This window comes from Pelodiscus sinensis, chromosome 12 (genome assembly GCF_052426305.1).
Source record: "Pelodiscus sinensis isolate ZL-2025 chromosome 12, ASM5242630v1, whole genome shotgun sequence".
Lineage (NCBI taxonomy): Eukaryota > Metazoa > Chordata > Testudines > Trionychidae > Pelodiscus > Pelodiscus sinensis.
Genome location: NC_143063.1, coordinates 37795862 through 37821879, shown reverse-complemented (window position 1 = coordinate 37821879; position 26018 = coordinate 37795862). Strand labels below are relative to the sequence as shown.

The following is a 26018-nucleotide window of genomic DNA, read 5'->3' as shown; positions in this document are numbered from 1 at the left end:
TGTGTGTGTGTGTGTGTGAGTGAGTGAGAGAGAGAGAGAGACCTGGGCATCAGCATGAGCATGACAGGTTTCCCTTGTGCATCACCCACTGTGCACCCACCCACCTACCTCCCCCCCCCCCGGGTGTGACACAAACTCACTGTACTCACCTGCTGCTTCCTCTCCCGTGCCAGATGACGCCTGGGAGGCCTCAGAGGTCTGGATGACTGGCTCCAGGGTGAGGGTCACCGTCTCCTCGGTGTCCTCCTCCTCTGGGCCCATGTCCCCGTCTCCAGACTGCTGTAGCTCCCGCTCTGGAGCGTCCACCACCGGGTCTGCCAGTCCGGACTGCACGAACCGCCGTGATGTGCGTGCTTCTGCACTGCCACCCAGGATCTGGTCCAGCTCGGGGTAGTAGGGGCAGTAGTGGGGGGCTGCCCCAGAACGGGAGCTCTCCTCCCTGGCTTTGGCGTAGCCCTGCCGCAGCTCCTTCACTTTGGAGCGCACCTGGTCCTGGGTGCGGGGGTAGTGGCCCTTCTGGGCCAGGGCTTCAGCCATGCGGCCATAAATTTCGGCATTTTGCCGGCGGCTTTTGAGGGCCTGTAAGGCCTCCTCCTCTCCCCACAGCTCCAGCAGGCTCTTTATCTCTGCGCCGGACCAGGATGGTGCCCGGCGCTTGGAGCCCTTGGCTGGGTCCCCAGAAGGCTCGGAGGAAGGGCCAGGACGCTCTTGGGGCTGTGACATCTGCAGCAAGGTCGCCGTGTGCTCTGGCTCCTTGTCTGCAACAAGTGTCTGTGAGGGTGCGCCTGTCCCTTTAAGGAATGGCTGCAGCCAGGAACCACAGACGTGCAACCCATGGCCCAGATTGTCCACCAGGGCTTGTTCCTGGAGGCCAATAATTTTGAAAGAAAGGGCTCCCCCCGTCCAGACTCACGTTCTTTCGACGGATCTCCCTCGAAAAAGGCGTTCTTCCTCGTGAAACGAGGTTTACCGCCGTCGAAAGAAAAGCCGCGTTCTTTCGATTTAATTTCGAAAGAACGCGGCTTGAGTCTGGACGCAGGGGAAGTTCTTTCGAAAAAAGGCTACTTTTTTCGAAAGAACCCCTGAGTGTGGACACAGCCATACACACACACACACACACACACACACACGGATATATATAAAACTGCTAATGACTTCATGTATTTCACAGTTATTAAAAGCACACCCCATCTTTAGGATATGAATCAAAGACATATCCACAGAACTGATAAAAATGTATTCAGAAGATTATACATTCTAATCAACACATCTGCAATAAGCACTTGGATGCAAGAGGTTTCATATCCTTTGGAACTCCCTGGATAATGATAATTATTAGCACTTATATAGCCCTTTTTGTCAAAGCTAATTGGACCAGCTAATACTTACAACACCTTTGTGAGGTGAAGGAAGCATCTACTACAAACATACCCTTGAGTTACACATGTACAATCCAGGACACGGACATCTAAAAAGTGACAATATAGTTTTAGTTCATTATGTTCAATGCATGCTCTGTCCTCAGACTGATGAGTAGAGTATGCAGCAGGGAGCTTCCATTCTGCAAGGTGCTGAGTGCTTTGGAGAGGTGCTCGGCACCTTTAAATCCCATTAGATTTAAATGTAAGCTAAAGATTTAATTGTCAGCTTTTTAAACATATGAAGGCATTTAAAGATGCAGGAAGGTGACTACTTAGTTTTTCAAAATCTCCTTGGTGCCCTACTCCCATTGGGAGTCCCATTGCAAATCTAAACCTACATGCCTAAACAGCTGGTTGAGATTTATCGGAAAGCAGAATCCAGCCCACTGTTCATTTCAGTATATGGGAAGGCTCCCTTAGTGCTACATCAGCTATTTGTCTATGTCAGAGTCAGATGAGGAAACTGAGAACGGGAGCAGTTATGTGATTTGGCCAAGGACATATAGCAAGTTAGCTGCACAGCTGGGAATCAAAGTCAGGTGTTCTTACTCCCAATCCAATACTGGGACAGAGCTACATGACATCCCTTCCAACCACCCCTCCTAATTATTTTATATCACAGCCACGTACGTGGTTCTTTCACTTACACACGTTAGGTTGACAGACTTAAAAAGAGCTCCAGAGTGTAAATCAGGAAGGAAAGGAAAATATCTGAGCTTGTTAGCTAAAAATATCATATTATTTTCTCAGGGAAAAACATTGTGTCTGATGTTAATGTGCATGTTCAGATTTATCTCATTGCAGTCGGAGAGAGAACATTCTGAAAGTTGGTGTTTACATGCTCTGAAAGCCAATGATTCCTCCCCCTAACACTGCAGGAAAATTCTGCTGTGATATTCTGACCTTTCTCGAATAGATTGTTAAAAATAAAAATTCCTTGTAATATCAGAGAAAATTTCATGTCTCACTTGTTACTGCTCTGTAAGGCATTGTTTTCAGCTGGTTTTAATGAATGGTCCCTGTGTATTTTGCAATAAAAATGTTCTTTTTTCTTAACCCATCTTACAGGAACAGTACACTAGAATGAGTGAGGCCAGTCCAGAGTAATGCTATGCGTAATATTTTATTTATATTTTTATGTAAACATAATTTGCTTTTTAGGCACAATATAACAGAAGCTCTAAAGCAACAAGACAATTAAACAATGTTTCAGTTCACTTCAATCAGGCTTAAGTTAAAGAGAAGGTTTCACAGTTCCTTAAGGCAAAATTGAGAAATAATTTATTTCAAACCAATCAATCAATTATTGAGAGAGAAGTTGCAACTCACAGTGTTAGGAAGTAGTAAATGCAAATATTTGTTTAGACCACGAGCAGGTTTTGTTCACTAAAAACAGCTTACAATCATTTTCTTCTGAATAGCCTGTAACAGGCCAGCCAAAAGAGATGCCACCTTTTGTGAAGTTTCTGTAAACTGTTCGGGCTAGTGGATCAAATTTTGCTCTCACAGTCCAATCCTGCTTCTAATGAAGTAGTAGAATTTCTTTAAGGTGGTATTTTGGAGCTCAGAAACAGGTCCTAAATTGGCATGAGTTGCATCAGAAGTGGTTTTACCTCATTAAAATAACCAGAATGGACAAGAAAAATGGTTTCCTTTGATCATTGTCCTCTACTATTTCTACTGATACTCTGGGAACATTAACTTTTATTTTAAGTGCAGCCCCACCAACACTGTGGTATTAATAGAAGAACTGGTTTGTTACTCTGCTTTCCCTAATTCTCTACAGGTCTTGAGAATGCCACTTTACTGCCAGCTCAGGGTTACTAGCAATATTGCTCAGCTCAGTGCCAAATGAAAACTGATGAATTATTTTTTAGGTTGCAGGACAAAATTGCTACAGTAACTTTTAAATAAACATAACCGACCATTGTTTGTACTGTTGTCATCTTATCTATGACAAAAAATAAATGGTGATTCCTTTAAAGGCCCAATTTAGCAGTCTCAATTCATGCAGAATTCTCACTGAATTCATGTCTGATATTGATGGCAAACTTGGGCCTAATGTGGCACTAATAATTTAGATAAACATTGGCATGACAAGATACAAATTGCTGAAGTTCCATATTAAATTCTATAAAAACACCCCTGAAATTCTGTGTCATATTTCAACAGTAGCTTACTTGTGGCATATTTCTCTATAAACTATTTGGCCTTTTTTCATTATTTGTAATTTTTTTCAACCCACGGCAAACTCATTTAAAATGAACTTTCTGCCATAATTAACTGGTATTATAGCAGCAACTGCATGAGCGCAAAATAAAGAAATGGACATTAATACTCTGGTACCATTGAATTAAACAGAAAGAAAGAAAGAGAAAGAGACAGAAAGAAAGACAGAAAGACAATCTTCTAAAACCACATACAAAAGTCATCCAGACCTATCTTTCCCATCACATTAAGAAAAGCTGGAGAAACCCATTTTTCATGTCAATCACTACTTAATGCTGATAGGTTTAGGAGATCAAATAACTTGGCATTTTGAAGAAGTGTTTTCTTTTGTGAGAAAGACATTAAGTTCAAGAGGAAGCTGTCAGAATATGACATCTTGGGAACATTCCTTTACTGCTTCTATTGTGAGTGGTTGCAGTGTTTTGTTTTGTTTTTTTTAAAAAAGGTTGGGTGGGAGAATTGACTAGCTGCAACTTGGGTAAGTGGAAGATGGGGACAAGCATATTTGTTTCAGTGTCATGTTTTGTGTTTCTTTTCATTACTGGGAGGTAGATATGCTACACATTCTTAAGGGCTTGATCTTGCATACATTTCCGCATGTGAATACTTTATGCAAGGGAACAGATCTTCCATGGGATTACTCATCTATGTAAAGTTATTCGTGCGCATAAGTGCTGATGAAATTGAGGCCTAAAAGTTGTGAGCAAACTGATTCATCTTTGTAAGAATTTGGGCTGTCACTCAGCTTTTTAGTTCACTAGTGACTTCAGAAGTCTAAACTCAACCAACAAAACATGTGCTGAACATGTGCTATTCCATGTGCTGAACAACGAACCTACTGTTAGCCATCCATTAAATAATACAACAAATATGGTTGCTTCAGCTTTTGGACACACCTAACTCAAATTAAACCTTGGGAGGAGTTGTTGAATCAATAGTAAATTTTGTAACAGTTGCATATAGTTAAGAATCACTGGGCAGAAAAAGTAGTCCATTGGCTTTTCTTTCAAGTAATTTAAAGGGAATGGTACATAGGGGGACCAAAAGTAAGTGTGGCACTTGGCACCATGGATCAATTTCCATTTAATTTGTAGTGCTGATGACGAATGTGGTTACACAATACTAATTAAAACCACCTAGTAATGACTTCTGGAACATTATCTAGGTTTACAAATGAGGTATTTTTAAAAACTTAAGCTAGAATTTATGAGATGAATAGCACAATCCAGGGAAATATAATTTGTCTTCTTTGTAGCTTCTTATTTGTGGTTCACAAAGAAATGCTATGTTTTGGCCTTCTTTACTGAAAGTCCACAGACTGAAAGACCTCCCTCCAATTACTGCAGCATACTAAACAATGGCAGAGAATTAAGGGGAAAAAAAACGTAACGCAATAAATTCACATGAGGAAAGATGCCCATCTAAAGTTACACAGTACATTAATAAGGCTTTTAGATAGGAAAAGAAAATCAAAGGGACTCCTACAGACTGGCCGTCACACTATGGAATGTCATAATACTGCACTGGATGGGAATGGCACTTGAGTTCAAAACAACAATGATCAACAACTTATAGCTCAGCTGGCTGCAGACAAATACAACACACACTGTACTACAGCATTTGTTCACTGATGCACAGAATAGATTTCCCAGTCTTGTTCCCTTCTACTTGATCAATCTTTCGGATTTTCCCTGCCCCTCCATTCTTATGGGTTACTGGATGAATGGCATTCGTTCTTTATTCTCATTGTCCCCTTCATGGTCCTCCTCCTCTTCTCCGGCTTCACTTGTCTCTGTGCTGTCATTGGCCATCTGTAGAAAAATATGAAGGAAATCAGGATGTTTATGGTGTTGCTTCAGCTCATTATTACTTCAACTCACCTGATAAGGCAATGTTGAAAAATAAAAAAGAAAATTGTTAAAAACTGAAAATGCACATTATATCTGTGAAAAAGATTGGTCTGATGTACAACAATTTCTGTGTACAATCATAAACAATTCTCCAAAAGGATTACACAGCTGAATTATTTAGCAAGGACTGCTGTGCATGATAGTGGCAATTGGGTTTGTATATTGACAACAAAACAACATCAAGGCTCCCATATATGAAAGAAATATGTGTAGGAGGTTCACAACTTGCATTCATCATCCATTTTATGAATCCTTCAGAATCAGTTGTCACACAGCAGATACTTCGGTGAGTGTGAATAGACGGCATCTGGTCTAGTCCTACAAATATTCAAGGACACACAGTGTCTTGGGAAACCACAGAATGGTTGTTTGATTTGTACAAATACAGCTTAAACCTCTAAAATCCGGGACACTCTGGTCCGGCAGGACCATGCATATTGTTGGCCCAGAGCGCCCCTGCTGGCCATGTTCAGAAGCACAGCCCAGGCTAGGCTAGAGGTGGGGAGCAATGGCCTGGCCAGGACTGGCAGCAAGGAGAGCAGACCCAGCCACGGCTGGAGGTAGCAGAGCCAGCAGCCAGGAACGCAGCCTCGGCTGGGGCTCTCACAGTGGGAAGCATAGTCTCAGTTGGGGTTGGTGCGGTGCAGGAGCACAGACCTGGGTGGGACCGGCAGCAGGGAGTTCAGCCTCAGCCAGGGCTGGAATCAGCTGGATGTGCAGTCCAGCGCTGGCATGATGGGGGAATACAGCCCTGGCTAGGCCTGGCACAGTGTGGGGCTGGAGGCAGTGGCAGGAAACAGGGAGCCCAGCCTCACTCGGAACCAGAGCCCTACAGCCAGGTAGGGAACCTTGACCTCCCTTCGTCTGGCAAACTCTGTTGTTCGGGATCCTCACTCCCTTTGGTGGCCCGGGCTGCGTACCCCACTGACTCCAGCTCTCAGGTCCCGAGGGTGCTGGACAAGGGCAGTCTGACCTGTATAAGGCAATTTTTTAAAGGACCACTGGTTATGTGAATGTGCATATACCTGCTGCCATAAGGCAAATATGTACGGAATCAACACTATCATCACACAAATACAAAGTGATTTAATAATGCTAGATTTCTCTGGAATAGTGCAGGGATAATCTCCAGTTTGTACATAACCACACAAAATATTAATCCATAGACGAGCACAGACAGCATCTTTTTTCCAGATGAGATGATTATTAAATGTTGTGTAAATAGCAAAGATGAAACAGATGCTTGCCCTGCATCTTTCCAATTTGTACACAATTGTAGTAGTTTTACATATTCCATGAGACATCCTTGTTGTATTCATCTGCATAGACTATGGATATTGCATTTTCTTGTTAGCTAAGACTATCCTAATTAGGACATAGCGAAATCCTCATTTAACTTTACAGGAATTTTCTAAACATGAATGAAATAAGGAATGAAAACAATATCTTCAAGCTTTGATTCGGTTTTCTGCATATAGTTTACAATAATTCACAATGGAGTGGATTCCATTGCATGGCCTCCATTTATTAGTGGGCTACAGAGGTCAGCCTCAGAGGGGCGTATTGCACGAGGGCCCCAATATGTCAATAATGCATGCCTTGGAATGGCTTATTGCAATAAAGAATCTGACTCTTTAGTTTCACAACAAACAGCTTATTTGGAAACATTCTTGGGGAAAGAAGACAGATTTACAATGTATTCTTCCACTTTTTGAAAAGCAGAATAAAAAGAGGTAACTCCAGGGGAAATGGTTACAAGCACTTTTCCCTTAGTGCTCTGAATATATTAGTGGATTATTGTTACTAACTTATTTCTCTCTTTTTTAAGTTCCTTGGTTTATTTGGATCCCTTCATCCTTCTCCTGATATCAAATCCTGGTGCAGGTAAATGCTTACCTTCCAAGTAGCAAATGAGTTTGCAATAGGATTGCTCTATTGTTATGAATTAGAACAAAATCATGAAATACTCTAATGCTCATATTGCAGCTTGGGATCCCTAAATAAGCACAATGAAAAACTAAACTCTGGGGGGGGGGGGGGGGGGAAAAGAGTCCAGCCCAAAATTATACCTGCTCTATTAGATTGTTGCTAGCTGTTGAAACCCCACGGACATGAAACAAACAAACACAACCTTATTTTAATAGACACACAAGTGATCTTAAGAAATTACTCCTATTTTTGAATGAATTCCTTTCAGCATTGGTAAAAATAGAGCACATATCCTCTCATTTTCTACGTCTGTAGCTTGCACAGATACTAATGGCAGTCAGGCATGTGTACTACCAAGAAAATAGATGGCTTAATATGTATTAATGCAGTATTGGAGACTCCTCTTTTCTAGCTCTTTATTGCCGTGCTGTGCTTTACAGTTTTAGGACTCAGTTTAGTCCTTAGTCTAGTGTCAAATACTGTCTGGTTTCCACGTGTGAGAAGCCAATAGCCTCTAAGTCAGGTTTCCTGCTGCCTTTGAGTAAATGAAGGCCAAACTGGAATCCTACATCCAAATCTCAGCTCTCCACATGGGGAGAACTTCAGATCTGAATCCAAACTGCATTTTAGGCCCATTAGTTAATTTATCTAGTTAATTTGTTCCTGCTTTTTTTCGATTACTCTTTCCAATATCAACAGACAACCTCTAGGCTTGATCCTTCTGATTTCCCTCTACTAAATATGCTTTGTAACCTTTCACTCCCAGTGTCTTTATGTGCTAGACTCGGTCTGACCACTACATTTAGTTTCAGTAGACCCATCATGTCCATTCTGTCCCAGGTGCTGTTGAGTAACAAGTACAATTATTATTACATTAAATTTTACAAGCATGACTTTGTATCTTTCCAATTTGATTGAGGTTGAAAGGCAAAACAGCAGCATACTGAGCATTTTCAACAGAGTTTAAAGAAATCACTAGCTGGTTCTAGTCAGACACATCCTGTCCTTTATACAGCATTGCAATAGCTATTATGTGCTTTACAGAATAGCAATTCTACAGATATGCAGGTTTTAAGGAGAGTACACTCATGTGTTTATAGGCTAAAGATAAGTTGATTTGGCCTGTTTGGCTTCAATCCACTGCATTAGCTCCACTAACATAGCATTCTAATATTACATTGAACAGCTATTTGTTTTCCACCAGAGGCAGAAATAGATGCACTGGGTTTCCCCTGCCCCTCCCCCATCAAAAAAAAATTCAAATAAGATTTTACAGAAGCAATAATGACTTCTATTTTGAGAAATCAATTCCCATTTTACCTATGACATGAACTGCTATTGTTGTATTACTGCAAATCTTGTTCACAACAACAACAACTTGTACAGTACCTTACTGTACAAATTAAAGATTGTGATTGTTGGTTCTGGAGATATCTATTTAGGTGATACGTACGTGGTAGAAAACCACAAGAAAAATAACTAATTCTGAGAGTTGTTAACAATGAGCTATCCTGTGCACCTTAGAGACTAAAGACTGCTTGTTGTTTTTAAAGTTACAGACTACCATGGCTACCTCTCTGAGACTTTTCTAAGAGTTGTTGACACTGTAATTTGTATGATGACAGTTGGCATATACTCAGTATTTTTCACTCACTAATGGAGTGGGTGCCTTCTCCACATCCAGGATAAGTTTTCCTATATTACCCCGGTCATGGATTCTTTGCATGGCCTCCTTCACCTGTAAGGAAACAAAAGTATTACATTACAAGGATGCATATAGAAATCAGATTTTTAAATTCTTACTGTCAAGAGACAGTGTGCCGCATGGAAAATGCTTTTCTCCATGATGCTTCAAGTTGCCCTTCAAAGCAAAAATGATTAGAATTAGCCAGGAAACTTTTTCCCATTCTGACACACAAATTGGTCCTATCCTTCATTGCAATAAGAGACACCTTTCAAATGCCATTAAAAACCAAAGAGATCTCTGCCAGAATAACCAATAGCCCTATGTTCAAGGCCCTCATGAAGGAGGTAGAAAGTCACTTCCACAACTCTGACAGAATAGGGATTTCAAGCCAGGTCTTCTACAGCTGAGGCAAGTGGCCTAATCAGTAGGCCATTAACTATTCTGAAATGACCTTTTCTCTCACTGACTGTCCCCTCTGATTTTAACCAGAAATTCTATCATGGACCTGAAAGGCCCTTCTGAGAAAAGTTTCATCAAAGTCAGTACATTCCTGTAAAAAAGTTTCAATGAATTGATACAACAAAAACAACCTAACAAAAATATTTTGTGAAAAGGCTCCTGGCTAGCTCTATTTAGATTATAAATTCTTGGTGACATGGATTCTCTTTTGCCTAGTACATAACACAGTGTGATCCTGGTCTTAATCAGGGACTTTATATGCTAGTGTAATATAAATAATCAACATTGAGGAGTCCTGTGGCACCTTAAAGACTAACAGATATATTTGGGCATAAGCTTTCATGAGTAAAACCCACTTTGTCAGAAGCATCTTACATCTGTTAGTCTTTAAACTGCCACAAAGCTCCTCGTTGTTTTTGCAGACACAGACTAACAGGGCTACCCATCTGAGACAAATAACTAATTATACTCTGGTCACCAGGGTTGTGAACTAACATCTACAAGTAGTGATCAGTCAGTAATTCCCAATGATAAAGTTCATTCTGCCTCTTTTTTTCTTTGCAGAATATCTGTAAGCAGACTGTGTTTTCGCTGACTAGATTCGTTACCAGAGATGTAAAATCCCATTAAACCACTTAACTGGATAAATATTTATGTTCGATTGGTTAACCATTTAAATAGGGTTGGGTGGGGGCCTGGCCCGCTGTGGATGGCAGGGCTGGAGTGCCCCTGCTCGTGGTGCACTGTCTGGCAGAGCCATCGGTTTATTATAACCAGCGAGTATTCACCTCTCTATTCACTACTCAGTGGTCTCCAACCTTTTTAACCACAAGATCACTTTTTGAGTTTAAGGGCAATGTAAGATCTACCTCAAACCCAAATAGCCTTGCTCCACCTCCTTTGTGCACCTTCTCTGAGGCCCTGACCCTGCTCACTCGGTCCTCCCTTCTTCCCTCCCTTTCACCAGGTAGGAGAAGAGGGTTGGGGCACAGCCTCTGGTCTTTGGGCTAAGGGATTTACAGTGTGAGAGGGACTCTGAGCTGAGCCTGGGGCAGGGAGTTGAGGTGCAGAAGGGGGTTCAGAGAACAGGCTCTGTAAGGGAATTTGGGTCCCAGGGGCTCAGGGCTAGGGCAGGGGCTTGGATTGTAGGAGGGGTTCATGATTGGGGTAAGGGTTTGGAGCTGGCTCCAGATGGACATTGCTTACCTCAGGCGGCTTCTTGATGGTGGTGCAGTGGGGCTAAGGCAGGCTCATCCCCGCCCTGGCTCTACACCACTCTCAAAATCAACCAGCAAACTCCCTCAATCCCAAGCCCCCCTCCATTCTAGATAGAATACAGGGCAGAAGAGGGGGCACCCTGACATCAGCACCCCCTCCTCTCCCTTCCCTGCTCTGTACTTCAAGCAGGAGGCTTGGAGGGGGGGGGGGGGAAGAGGAGGGGAAGCAGCAGCTTCAAGGCAAAGGGCAGGAGGTGCGCAACAGTGGGGAGCTGAAGTGCTGTGCTTGATAGCCTGGCAGCCAGACCAGTCAGGATCACCTGTCAGAGGCTCCAAGATCTACTGGTTGGTGACCACTGCACTACATGAATATATTTAACCACCATATTTTCAATTAATATGTTCTGGATTTCAAAAAATACCCTTTTTTGCGTGCAGGAGCAAAGCATAGTTGTGACTAATTCCATAATTTAACCCCTTAATGTATGAGCAGTGTAAATTCCCAATATTTTTTGTGTCCTTCAGAGATTACTGAAACTGAAAATAGATATTTAACAGCTGAATGTAATTAGTACATATGAGCAAGCCCCTCGGCACACCACTGTGTTGGAGAAAAGCTTATTTTGATGTATGAAGTTTCAGAACTCCTGGGAGTGATGTATTGATGAAATGGAATACTACGTTTGTGTGTGTTTTACTGGCTATCTGATGCATAAAATTGCAGACATTATTTAATAGTCGAGGATTGGACGAGTAGACACTTTCTTCACTTTAATGCTGGGAAACTTCAGTAACTGTGAACATTGCATATAAATGGTGTTTCATATCACTGTCACTTCATTTTTTTTTTTGCCAGAACAATGGGATGTGTTGAGGCAAAAAAGTAAAACACAGAATGACATGTTAATAAGATCTACCACCTGTGACACAGCTTTATTACATTATTAAACAGGCTAGCATGCAAGTTTGAAAATGAACATTGCTCCAGGAACAAATAAACCTCGCACTACATTTAAGGGCATAAATCAAGACCTGGATACTTAATGTGGTCAGTTAGGGCCCAACTATAAATGTAGGTGGTTAACTTTCAACGTCTTTGCTTAGTTCTTTAAAAGTGCCTAAAACAGGAAGGCTACCAACTTCTATTGAAATCCACTGAGAGCTGGGCCCCTAAATCCCTTATTAAATGCCAGTCCTATCTTTGAAAACTGGAACCAGAGAACTCAATTCTGCTACATCCCAAATACTTCCCAATAGAAAATGTTTGACTTTAAAAATTTGAGAGAACATGAATGGATACATTTATAATGTAAACAAATGTACTACAAATATGAAAGGGGTTTCAATTAATTACACTGCTGTAACTTAATTTTTGGAAATTTTCTATTTCTTCAGGAATCCCAGATGCTTTTACCAGAAGGTGGAATGTTGACCTTTTAATCGTGTTCATAGAACCACACTAGAATTACTATATAATGACCAGTAAGCCCAACTACCCTGTTCAGATTTCTGTACTGAGCAGGACACATTCTGCAAGCCTAGGAATTCTTTCTAGAACAGCCAACAGAATCTCTAAAGAAGAAGCAATTTCTTATATTTTTAACACCTTTTCAGCTAAATATATTCTTTAAAAAGGCTACAGAACAATATAAATAATCTAAACGAATAGAATAGAACCAAAGGAAGCAACAAACACATGTGCCCACCAGCTGAAACTTATCACCAGAAATGTCATGCTAAAAGCAAGGGTGTACAACATTTATTGTCATCTGCACCACCTCACATTCAGCAAGGCAAATTTGAAAAAAAAGTGCTTTCCTAGCATATTTTCCCATGCACCGTATTGGGTTTAAGACTCTGGAGAAAGGTTCAGGTGTGTTTCTAGGATACCCTTACGTAGCTTGCAAATGCAAACAGCAGGCGGGAGGAGAACGGAGCAGTACAGTTTCTAAAGACAATATTGGATATGGGATCCAGGTGGAGCAATTAAGAATATTAAAAAAAAAAAAACTTTACAAAGTTTGAAAAAGGTGCTATAATTTCACACTCCAAAATCAACACATGAGAATATCATTTATAACTTGCTTGCCTAGCCAATGGGCCTGATTCGGCCCTTAGCTGTACCGATGCAACTCCATTTACTACATAGTATATGAAGCAAGCTGTTGTAAAGCTCATGCAAATAGAACACTTTCCAGTCTATGGCTGCCAAAAGTTCATATTTGTCATAAGGCTGCAACAACTTGTTTCCTCATGGTGCTAAGAAAGGAAAAAATCAAACCAACCATTTTTTGCCACTTGATCTCACAGCTGTTGATATTTATTATAAGCTATTCAAATGAGAGCAACCTGTGGGGATACCTCTCCATTTCACATCAGTGCATCCTGGTAACATTCATTCCAACACTGAGGATTGGGTTGCAGATGCTGCCAGAGAATGTTTACTATATTAAAAATGGTGTCCGTTGCGATAGGTCAAGAGATAGGGTTTATAAAAGCAAATCAGACAATATTTTGTGCTTAAACCACCACTGTGATATTGATTTGACCTCCAAGAGGCTCACCAGAGAGAAAAATGACCATCACAGGGACATTACACAGCTTAGTGCTGGCACCAAATCAACATTTTCATTCACTCAAGGACAATAAGGAAAGGCTGCCATTGCCAATGCTGCCTTGAAGTACAATATGAAGTATGCCCTCCCGTGTAGCAGGAGGAGATACCGATGAGTAGGAAACTGCAATAAAAAGAACCCCTGGAGTTCTCTCATGTCAGTTCAGCCTCACAGAAACCTATTTCCCTCTTGCTCCCCACTCTGAGAATGGTAGCTGGGGGGAGCAGAGGAAGGAGAAACATGCATTGTGAGGTGGTAGATGTAGGTGAGAATGTATTGAAGGTTAAATCCTGATTGTAGCTCACAAGAGTTGCACTGGTGGTTTATGTCCTTGAGTAGCTGTTTTAAACACAATTTTTGTTCATTCAATTTATGCACACACATATGCGAGTCATCTCATCCCATCCATTTTAAAGTAGAATTCCTTAATGAGGCCTAGATAGGCAGAATTAAAATATCTAAGAGATGGCCTCTGGTGAAAGAGCCTATCCTGGTATAGGCAGGGAGGGGAATATTTTGATTGGGAGCTTAGAACTGCTGCTGTTGGATCAAAGCCATTTCTGTCCATCTGAATTATGTAGCATACTGAGAACGGCAACACTTACTGTCAATGGACCTTGGTAGTAAAGGAAGGGAAGAAATGTATTTGCATTAAAGGTCAGAGGATGTTCTGAAATAGGTTTTATGACAGCTGTGTTCTTTGGAGGTTTAGAGAGCTTGACAGCTGCATCAAATCTTCTTCAAGACCACCCTGTTGTCTCCATAAAAAACACGGTTTGATTTGGTGTCCTGTTTATTACTTATTAGCCTTTTCATTTTCATAATGTCATATTCCCCCCAATCTTTTGGCTGTGAATTATACCCACCGTCACTGAACAATCAGTCCGGAATTTGGAACCTCTTTCCTCACCCGAGCCAAGGCAATTATCTTAATCAACAACTGCAGCTTGTGGAAAACTGCCTGATTTAATACTCTCATCTCTTGCCAAATTAGATTTCCTCATTCTTCTTATGAAGAAGTTCAGCAACATGTTGTGTTGCTGAGTCTTCAGACATTATTTATGCAAAGAAACACACCAAAAATTATATGGAGACACCATCCAAACTGAAAGCAGAAAAGTGAATGGGAAATCCAGGCTGGCTAGAAGTCTTAGGTCTTAAAGTCTGGGGATTGACCAGAAGACATTGTTTGTGCTTTTGAATACCTAAGTTCTACATTTCTTCAGGGAGAACCTGGACGATGCTACATTTTCAAAACAGGATTTCTAATTTAGAAAATCCATTAGGATAGATTTGATCTGAGACATTTAAAAATTAGACTTCACAAAGTGCTGGAAAGATGTCCTCTAGTGAAGAATCCAGCATGACAGAAGGTTAGATTAGATCAGCAACGTGGTTTTTTTTCTCCATCTCTAATTCCTGTGATATCTGTAAACAAAACCTTGGGACTTTTAGAAACAGTGAATCTCATTTGCTATACATACACACACATATTCCCATAGTACTGCTTCACAGCTTTCTGATTTTCCTACTGGACTGCTGAATGTCATTAATGCTTCATTTGTTTCCCGTCTCCCCAGGCAAGGATGTTCGTGCTAATGAGAATTCTGACAATGATTGATTGTGTCTACAGCTGTATGCAAACACAGAAGCTATACGGCATTGCATGGCAACTGCAAGCAGGATGTTGCTCTGTTTCACAGTGTCAAAACCCAAAACCATTTAACCACCATTTAATTAATAAAACCCTTGTACTGCACATGGTGACCGTCTCTGGTCTCTTACACGAGCAATAAAAAAGAATCACACACAGATCCACTCTCTCCCAGACCACATCCAATGCGTAAGCCTTTATGTGGCTGATTTTTTGGACGATTCACCAGTTTTAGTATACTCTTAAATTGTAGGGAAAATAGGAGTATGATTCAAATTACGCTATCATTTGACTACGGCACAAAACCCCAAAGTCCAGCATATTCTGATGCCATAAGTTTTGAGGAACTTGAGTTAATTTTGGAGTCATTAATCGTGTATCTTGTTGACATTAATAGAATTAACATATTGATGTTAGCTAATGCCAGAATACACCAAAGTGGAAGGCACAGTAATTAAATGTTAAACAGCCCACCCTTCAAAATCACCACAGGAAGTTTTAAAAGAATATCCATTTTATAACAGTTATAATTACAATAACTTTGCCATAATCAATAGAGTTCCAAGCAACTTGTCTAAAGAAAATTAATATAGAGTTTACATATGCTTAACAAACATATTACAGTTCTTTGAAGATGTACAGTAAAGTAGTAGAAATACAAAGTATTGTTACTGTATATTTCCATCTATCAATACTTTGAATCTGTTGGATTTTCGTTACAACAAAAGGGTTTATAACCATATCCCATTAGCTGTGCTGAAGCCCAGTAGCAAAACAACTCATATGTTAGAACTGCAATACTTTTTCATTAAAATTGCACACTATTACACAGGAACCAAAAAAAATTATTTTTCTCCAGTGACTAGCATACTGAAGCATATTATGGTGTCTGGGATGATTTTACTGTAATCACTCTTTAATGAAAGCCCTGAAAGCAATTATATATAAAAACAAATTAAGAATTTAGCCAAAAAAAAAAAAAAGATAGAGTTAACATAAAAGGTAAAATGTCATAATTCAGTAGGTGATGAACAATACTCTATCCAATTATTCAAAAGCACTCTCATGATTAAGCAATTCAAGTACAATCATTTATGGTCTCTCTATTTGAACATGAATAAAAATATGGAATCTATTTCTGATTAGAAATAATGACTTTTTAAAAGGTTGCTAAAGTAATTATCTTGCTCTACTTTATTGCTATCAGTTCTAAAATGAGAACATAATGCAACTAAGGAACCAATTTCCTTGTAGTCATTCCACCTCTTTCAGGAATCACACTATATCAGTGTGGCTACTCAAATAGGATTTTATTAATAATGTTCAGCTACAGTTACCACACCTGCAAAACTTCAGTTCCTGATTCACTTGGAATGCATCTCTTCATTAGAAGAAGTGCAAGGTTAAACATAGGTTTAGTTAGAGGCAGTCACTCAAATCAGACATAATTAGTAGTTTCATTTTCTGATTTTAAAAATGTAGTTGCAATTATATAAGTTTCAGGAACTCTACAATCTTGGAAAACCAGGAATGTTACCATGGAAAAAAAATAACTTCACAATCTACTGTCAAATTGTGAGAATTATTGACACGGTGATTTGAAACGTAATATAGTTTTAACCTTGCATTCTCAGGGACCTTGGCACAGCTGGTTTAAAATATTCCATTGAAATAAACAAATGGGTTTTCACTGAAACAAAACATTTTGTAGAACTTCCCTGAAAATTTTGAATTTTTGTTTGAAAATTGCTAGTGGGATTTGTTATTTTTCAGCTGCAAAATTTCAGTTTTTAGTTTCCTCGGTATAGTTTTTCAGGGAAAAAGTTGAATGTTTCCCTTGACAAATTTGACAAAAATAAGGACATCTTTTCATTAACATCATTTTATTTGCATCCTATCCTATGCCTATCCTATTTGCATCCATCCTATGCCTTGACCTCACATTTTCCATCCAGTTTTAGACTTCAATGCTTTCCTTGTACTTATGGATCAATCCTTTTAATGTGTTCAGCATCTTCAACTGCTACTAAAACAGGAGGAATTGAGGGAGCTGTTTTTCTTGCAGCTAGTGCTTCATTTATGCATTTTGGTGAGATCCCAGTTCAGGAAAGTGTTTAAATCTCAAATTCAAGCATATGCTGAAGTAGCCTTTCTGAACATCGATGCTTTCCTAATCTGGTTCTAACGGTTTAAGGACATTTTATGCCTAGAGCAAATAATCCAGAATCATTACTCCATCTCTGCCTCTTTATTTTCTATCCTCTCAAGCCCATCAGCTATTTTGCATTTTGAAAACAAGCTCCAGCAATCATCTCTGCTGAGGTGCTCATTGAGGTTTGCTAATATTCAGTTTCCTTTGGAATTTCATTAAGTGCACACAGTCATTACAGTATACCAAAGCAATTGACTTGCTACCTATACAGTAAATGTTTAATAATTTGCTATCCAAATGGAAAAAATACATTTCTAATTATCTCTGGTATCATTTTGCAGAGTGAAAATTAAGTGCAGCTTGCCTGTGAAACAATGAATAACGCAACATAATTATCAAGTGTGTCTTGTAAAATCCTCTTTTGAATATTATTTGAATCAAAAGGCTCCCTCTGTTATAGTGCTCAAATTAAGGAACAAGCCCTTGGGTAACTTAGAAAGAAATCTCCATGTAGCTGAATACAGAAACATATTCAAGTCAAAGCAATAGCAGGCACCATTTGAACATTAAATTGCTCCCTGTGACAACGTAACACCCAAGGGGGCTTTAGATCCATGTTAGTAATGTGAATGTTTGGTACAAAGATAACACATGCAGCATATCACGGGAGAAAATGTCTCTGAGTTCATCAAAATAAAATAGTTTTGTCATCCTAAATGAAGCTGATCAGCTCAACAGTAACCATAGATTTTATAAAACTTACTTTTGGTGATGTCTACAGAGCATGTGGGAACTCAGGTTCTGAAAGGCTGAGGGGGAATGAGCCTGAGACCCCAAATTCCTACCCAAGCTGCAATGGCAAGTCACCGCTTACACAGGGCTAATGCAAGCTCTGCTATCACAAGTATGTGGACCAAGGCTGGGAGGCTTGCTCTCAGATTCAGTGTAAACATGCCCAGTAAGACACTCTATATTGTGGGAATAGGAGGCTGTTGCTACAGAGGCATGATTCAGTATGCTTCTCCCTTCACTGGGCAAACATCAGCCAATGGCTCAAACTGACATCCACAGGTTGTAACTTGCCATCGTTAAGCCTTTCATATGCTCCTCCCTCCATACACACCTCCTCCTATAAGGAGGCATGTTTACTTTGGGTTGATGGAGGAGTTTTGTGCTAATTATCTATAATACAGATTCCATTTCCTGGGGTGTCCTAGTGTAGATTACTCGTCAGGAGGCTGGAGAGAAACCCTACCAGAGGACATGAATACCTCTTTCCCTCTTCAAGTGACAAGCTGACTAAGCCTGTAACCTCTTCCCTAACTCTTAGTGCAGTTTCCTCAATATTAGTACTCCACCATGAACTAGAAGAAGTTGCTGGATACGATCACATAGCTGCTTCCGCCGCCTCCTTCAGTCCCTTAAAGTGGTCCCAACTAGATATTCATCCACAAGACAATTATCCACCAAGAGAGTGTCCAAGCTTCACAAAGTCAGCCTTGTGCCAAAGGCTGGTGAGGTTCTCTGAACTTTTCATGAATCTTAACAAAAGTGTCATTGGGGCAGTGGATGAAGGTTTGGCCAGTGTTGACTGATTCTCAATAGGTCTGTCCATTCCTGCTTTGAATTTGGCCCAGCCTACAAGTGGAATTAGTTAAGAACACAGGACTGGAAGAAACCTTTTGGGTTACCAAGTCCAGCCTCCTGCTATTGCTGGTGCTTCCATCATATAATCCCTTCCATGAACTGATACAGTTCTTCCTTAAAGTCAATTAGGTTCCTTGCCCTCACTACTAATGGGAGACTGTCAGAAACCTTCTACTTTTCTGCGTAAACACACTTCTGGCCAGTTCCCTCCCATCAGTTCAGTAGTCTTAAGATAGCCGGGGACATGGGACAACCGTTCTGCCTATATAAGCACTAATCTCACATTTCAGTGAGATGGTAGCCACCACCTCCATCAGGATATGAGAAAATGCAATTTTCATCCCACAGGGAGTGTTGTGGATCACACCACCCTTTTTTTTTTGTAACCCAGCACCTAACTCAGCTATCTCTTTATACTCGCACTTCATCTAAATGTTGCTGCTTCTGTAATATCCAGTCTTTCCCATTTCCACAGCAAAACTACTCATCCAAACCCTCACCTTGTCATGCCTTGACTACTACAACATCTGACTGCACGGTCTTGATAAATACCATCTAGATCCACCCTTCTTTTATCCTTCTAAGCTTTCCTGCACAGAACATCTGCTAGGTTCACCATCCCAGCTTTGCTTCCCTTCCACCAACTCCCCCCACTTCTTGCATCCAACACAAAACAAGTTGTCCTCACATTTACGGACTGTCACAGCACATCCCTCCACTACTTATAACCTCTTATATGCTACTGAGCCATCAATCATTGTCTTCTATGACAAGGCCTGTCTTTATCACCTAGAAGTCCAAACACACACTTTCTCCCATGCTGCCACTTGTGCAGAACTGGAGCGCCCCATAAAAATATGCAAAGTCACTAATTTAGAGGCCATTAATACTGGCTGTTTAATGGTCTTCAAATTTCTCCTTCAGTCACTTCTGTTACTATGCCTACAATATTAGGCTGACACATTGCTTGGTACCACAATCATCATTTCACCAGTACACAGTGCTCTCCTATCAGCTGGTTGTTGTATCCTTTCCTATACTATGCTTGTAACTCTTTGAAGCAGACACTATCTTTTCATTTTATATCTATATGGTGTCATGATGCCCACCTCCAGTTCTAAATGTGGACTTTAGACACTACTGCAATACAAATAAGGAATAAATAGTAATACCACCATTTTATATCTCACAGTTATTTTATATAACATCAGTAATAGCCTCTAACACAAAACCAGACAGGAATAATAAGGTGCGCCACTAAGCTTTGTGCAAATGTTAATGGCTGTCTTGAGATTCTCTTTGTGCCAGTCATATACCCTTGGAAAACATGGCAAGAAATCAGCTAGAATAAACACAGCCTTTGGAAGTATGCTACAACAATATAAACCTAAACCATGTAACCATCTGAGGCAGGACCATAGTTTTGCTTCATAGCTAAACAGGTCTCTGATTATTGCCAGCAGATGCTTGGCTGTTTCAGGATCCCAGGAGAGAGCAAGAAAGGGGATATTTTAAAATATTATATATAATACATAGTCTGGCCAAGAGACAAATGAATTTTGCTAAAAGGAACACATTCAATGTAGATTTAACAGAGGTGCACATTTTCAGTTCTGCTTGTTATTAAAAAAACAAATCAACAAAACTCAATCCCAAATCCCACAGCCCAGAATAAAAGGAGAAGGATAGTTTTATGGATAAATACCAAAGAACGCCAGTTCCTGGTTCTGTCACAGACTTCTTAGGTGATCCTGGGCAAGTCATTTAACCTCTCTGTGCACCTCAGGTTCTTCATCAGCAAGTGAGAAATAATAGTTCTCTACCCGCAGTGGCTCTCAAGCTTTCCAGACTGCTGCACTCCTCTCAGAAATCTATTTTATCTTGCACGCTCCCAAGTGTCACTGCATTTAAAAAGTACTTGCTTACAATGTACTTAGACATAAATATACAAAAAAGTGTTGCAGACATACTGTTACTGCAAAATTGCTTACTTTTGGATTATTACAGTACAATTATAAAATACGGCAATTGGAATATAAATATGGTACTTATGTCAGAGTACAGTATGTAGAGCAGGGGTGGGCAATAAGGTTCACCAGGGTTAGCCCTTGGCAGCCTGCCAGATGCTTTATTTATCTGCGTGACACCATGAATGGCTGCTCGCAGCTTCTGTTGGCCATCGATCACCATTTGCAGCCATTGGGAGCTGCAGGAAGCGTTGTGTACCCATTTATTGCTTCCCACAGCTCCATTGGCTGGGAACAGTGATTCACAGCCAATGGGAGCTACAAGTGGCCGTACCTTCAGATGTGCAGGTAAATAAAGCAGCTGGTGACCTGCCAGGGGCTAACCCTGGTGAATTGCATCTGGCCCTTGGACTGCTTATTGCTCACCTCAATGTAGAGGGATACAAACAAGTAATTGAATGAAATTTTAGTTTGTACTGACTTCACTAGCACTTCACAAGAGCGATGTATATTCCTAGCTAAGAGCCACTGTTCTACCTCACTCAGGTGTTGAGAGAACGAATCGTGAAAGTCATTCTGATACTATGGTGATGGGAGTCATCTAAGTATGTAGCTAGAGGAGGGTGTTCTGTTGAACTAAAAAATGTGTTACAAGGAAAGAGAAAGCCACAGACTATGTAGTGATATAAAATAGCAGGAAAAGTGAAAAAATTAGCAGAATATGTCATGATCTCATGCCAACAGGAGCAGTTTGGCCTAGTGAGTAAAGCACTAGAGTGGGACTCAGGAACAGCTCTATTCCTAGCACTGAGACACAGGGAGGCCTAGCAGTGGCAGTTTCCTCATCCTTAAAACCAGGATCCCAATACTGACCTGTTTTTTGAAGTATGTTAAGATCTACAGATGAAAAGTGCTTTATAGGAACTAATACGATGCGAAAGCAAGTTCTGCCACATGGTTAGAGAAGGGGTCTGGGACTGTTTCCTGGTCTGTCACTGATTCACAGTGGGGTCGCTATTTATCCGGTCAGCCTTATTCTGTAGAATGGATAGAGCGTTTAATTACTTCAGAGGGGCAGTGTAAGGCTCTCCTGGACAGTGGTTTGGATGTGTTATGTGCAGAGGGGGAAATGCCAGCTGCTTCACTAGGGAAGGTTCATATATTTAACATATAAGGATAAATTCAGCTCCAAGTTAAACCCATTCAGTTTCACTGACAGACAGATTGCATGGGTGTACCAGAAAGGGAAGTAGGAGGGGATAATAAGTCCATGAATCTCTGGACTGATGCTAAGGTTGCCATCTGGTATGTTTAGATTATACTTGCTGGGCTATTGGTTTAATAAATATTATGCCTCAAAAGATACTTCTTTTAGAGGACATATACTGAGATGAGTTTGCTTACCACGCCTGATATTCTAGTAAGGCAGATGCTATTCACTGGGAAGATTTTAAAACTTTCTTTTCTTTTATTTATGTCTTCCTCGTCTTCTGTCTGCAACAAACATTATGGCAGTGGAAGTTTATGCTTCTGTCATAGGAGTCAATGTGGGCTTTTTTTTTTTTTTATGATACAGAGCTGGAAGAGCATTCCTTACTCATAATTAATTCCTCTCCCGAGCCTGGTGTGGTGCGTCTGAGGAGCCAGAAGCTTAATCATGTCTGCAAATCACATGGCTGGATCTCCATGGTGATAGAATCATGTGGTATGTAAATAGGAGCTGGATGGCCGAGGTTACTTTGGCAACCCGAGTAGCACAGGTAATGATCCAGATCTTGTTCAGATTTATATTCTGAATAAAACGTGTCCATTTTATATTCTGGGGCTGGTTCTATTTTGCTGCTGTTCATATCAGCCCCCATGTGAGCCAGACCCGAAATACTGTTAGAATTACATCAATATCAGCAATGTTTAGTTAAGCATCATTTATATATTTATATAGTGAAGAAAAAACATGCTGCATGTTTTATTTTTATGGGGATACCACTTATGTAAAGCCATAGTATTATAGCTTTAAGTAGCACCATAAAACACCCTGATTTTTATGATTCAAGAAGCTGCCCTGGTCTGTTACAGACTTATGTTGCCCCTAATAAGAGTTGTAGGTTGCATTATAACTGCAGATGTTCTGCTCAGGCTAGAAAGGGAGCTTTATCTTTACTTTATTACGTTGGAAAAAAGCCTAAGGTTTTTAATATAAAGGTTAATGTTTTTAGTGTTTTAATAGACATTAGGGATCATGGGTCATGTTTTATCAAGCAGCTACTGTGAGCACGAGAAAGGAGCCATCACTTGTGGTTCCTGTCTTTCTGGCCTCTCTCCATCCCTGAATGGATATGGGTTTAGCTCTGTAAGAGCCAGGGTACATCTACACTGCACACTTATTTCAAAATAAGCTCTTCTGAAATAATTATTCCGAAATAGCACGTCTACACTGCAGGGAAGCCTCAAAATTAGTCTGAAGCAGGAAAAGAGACTCTTGAAGAATTTGACAAGGATTTTAACAACTTCTACCCCAACATCAACCTCATTCTGGACAGTCCACATGAGAAATCCACTTCCTGGACACTACAGTACAATTAAATCATGGACGAATTTCCACCACCCTATACCGGAAACCCACCAACCGCTACACTTACCTGCATGCTTCCAGCTTCCATCCCAGACACATTTCTCAATCTATTGTATACAGCCAAGCCCTAAAATAAAACCAGATTTGCTCTGATCCCACAGAGACAAACACTTAGAAGATCTTTATAGAGCATTCCTTCAACTGAAATACCTTCACAAATTGACAGGACCAAAAATGTAGCCAGACACGAACTACTTCAAGACAGACCCAAACGAGAAAATAACAGAACTCCTCTTGTTGTTACCTACAGTCCGCAACTCAGATTCCTCCAACACATTATACACAATCTGAAACCCATCTTGGAAAATGATCCCTTGCTCTCAGAGGCCTTGGGGGAAAAGCCTATTCTTGCTTACAGACAACCCCCCAACCTGAAACAAATTCTTTCCGGTCACCATTCTACAGAACCACATCATAAGCATCCAGGAACCCAGTGCTGCAATCAACCGTGGTGCCAACTCTACCCACGAATCTATACAAGTGAATTCATCACTGGCGCCAACAACATAAGCACCCAAATCAAAGGCTCATTTAATTACATATCCAGTAATTTGATCTATGCTATCAAATGCCAGCAACTCCCCACTGCTATATATATTGGACAAACTGAACAGTCTGTCACACCGGCCCACCGTGGGCCCTTGGTTTGTCACACTCGGCACGGTCTGTTAACAGTGATTCAGCGTTGGCCGCGCTGGTGGCTGGGTGGGGGGTCCGGGCCCTCCCTCCCTCCAGACCCCGACCCAGGGCCCTAACACCAGGAGCTGGGGCTCCTGATAGTAGCAGGTGGGGAGTTGCCCCTAAACTCGCCTGCTCACGGGTTACACGGCCCTCCCTGGGTTGCTTCCTACCCCGCCAATGGGTCTAGTCGCGCGCCCCACCCCCACATGTCAGCCGGGGGGGGGGGGGGAGTTGATTACCTCTCCCATCCTCTTTACATTCTCCGCTTCTCCTTCCTTCCTCCACCTCTTGCTTGCCGCTCCTCCTCCCCCTCATCCAGTCCGTTCCCCTTTTTATCCCTCCCCGCATCCATTTCTCCTTCTCTCACTTCTGGGTGCCCCGCCCCCTTTGCCATGGTCGTGCTGCTGACGTCAGCGGCTCTCGTGGGCGCGCTGAGGTGCGTCTCAGCCTCCCCGCCTGTCCTGCACACCGGTGCCGGTCGGGCTGCATCTCCTGCTCTGCTCCCGGAATTCGCGCGGGGACGTGACGAGGTTGCTTTACCCTGTCACACAGTCCCTATGGGAAAGAATTAATGGACACAAATCGGATATACGTAAAGGGAACTTACAGAAACTTCAATCTACCTAGTCACTCTTTAAAAGATTTCCAGATGGCTGTCTTGTCACAAACCAACTCTACAAGCCAAATACACAGAGAGGGGTTGGAATTACAATTCATACACAAATTCAATTCTCATACGGATAACTTCCTCAATCGAGATAATGGATGGCTGGGATATTATCAACCTAACATTCAATGAAGGTGCCAACTGCTCTTTGTCTGTGTAGATTCTTGCGTTAGTACCCGTCCTCACCTTATCTGCTTCTTTTAACTATCCAATCGTTAGGTGCTTATAGGTTACCAGTTCTGCCTACTTGTTTTTCCCTTTGGTATTTTCATACCCTCTGCTCCTTGTTTCCTACTCCCTTCCTTTTTTTCCCCCCCTTCCTCCCTTTCTTTTCTCCCCTATTTATTTTGGGTCAGCACATCCTAAACTCAAAACTCGGGTCATCTGAAGAAGTGGGCTGTGCCCACGAAAGCTCATGATACCAGCTACATGTTTTGTTAGTCTATAAAATGCTACCAGACCATGTGTTGTTTTTTAAGTTTTTCCCTAATGTAGACATGCCATCTCAATTTCCAGCCCCAGAAGGCACTGGGGATGAATAATTTAGAAAGCCCCTCACCAGGGCCAATTTCAAAAGAGCAGCAGTAGAGTGACCACACACACCTTATTTCAAAATAGCTATTTTGGAACAGGCATTATTCCTCATAGAATGAGGTGTACAGACTTCGGAAGAAGTTGTCTGTTATTTCAAAATTATTCCAAAACAACAGAATGGCTGTGTAGACGCTCACATTGTTATTTCGAAATAATGCTAGTTATCTCAAAATACTGTGCAGTGTAGACACACCGTCAGAGCAACAGAAAGCTCTCAAAAGACAGATCTGCCTTCTTTTCTGTATGGCCATGTCTTCAGTACTGGACAGTGCAGAGCTGCACTGGTCCAGGGGGCACTTGTGGGGACATGGGTGTGCATATATACTGAGGAACCACCCCTAAGAAGCGTACAGTCTATTCTCCTGCTTAGTGGGCTGCAGCAGGACCCTGGCATGTTTGAGAGAATGTTGCCCTCAATGGGATGCTCATGGCATCACTACATTCCTGGGGGGTACCCTGACTGCTTTTCTTGTAACCCTCCCCTCTCCTCCCAGACACTTATCATAGCGCTTTGTTTTGTGTATTTTGATGGGCACCTTGAACATTTGGGCAACAAG

The 26018-nt window shown here is 41.2% G+C and overlaps 1 protein-coding gene across 1 annotated transcript in view; it reads right to left on the bottom strand.

The window, feature by feature from the left end:
• Window positions 1–2525: 2525 nt before the first annotated feature.
• VAT1L (vesicle amine transport 1 like) overlaps window positions 2526–26018 on the bottom strand; it is a 97673-nt gene continuing 74180 nt past the window's right edge. Inside the window, exons 8-9 of the mRNA XM_006122434.5 lie at window positions 9144–9227; window positions 2526–5461 (exon numbers count right to left, since the gene is read on the bottom strand). Coding sequence (XP_006122496.1) covers window positions 5363–5461; window positions 9144–9227 — 183 coding nt within the window. The 3' untranslated portion in view covers window positions 2526–5362. The remainder of the gene's footprint in view (window positions 5462–9143; window positions 9228–26018) is intronic.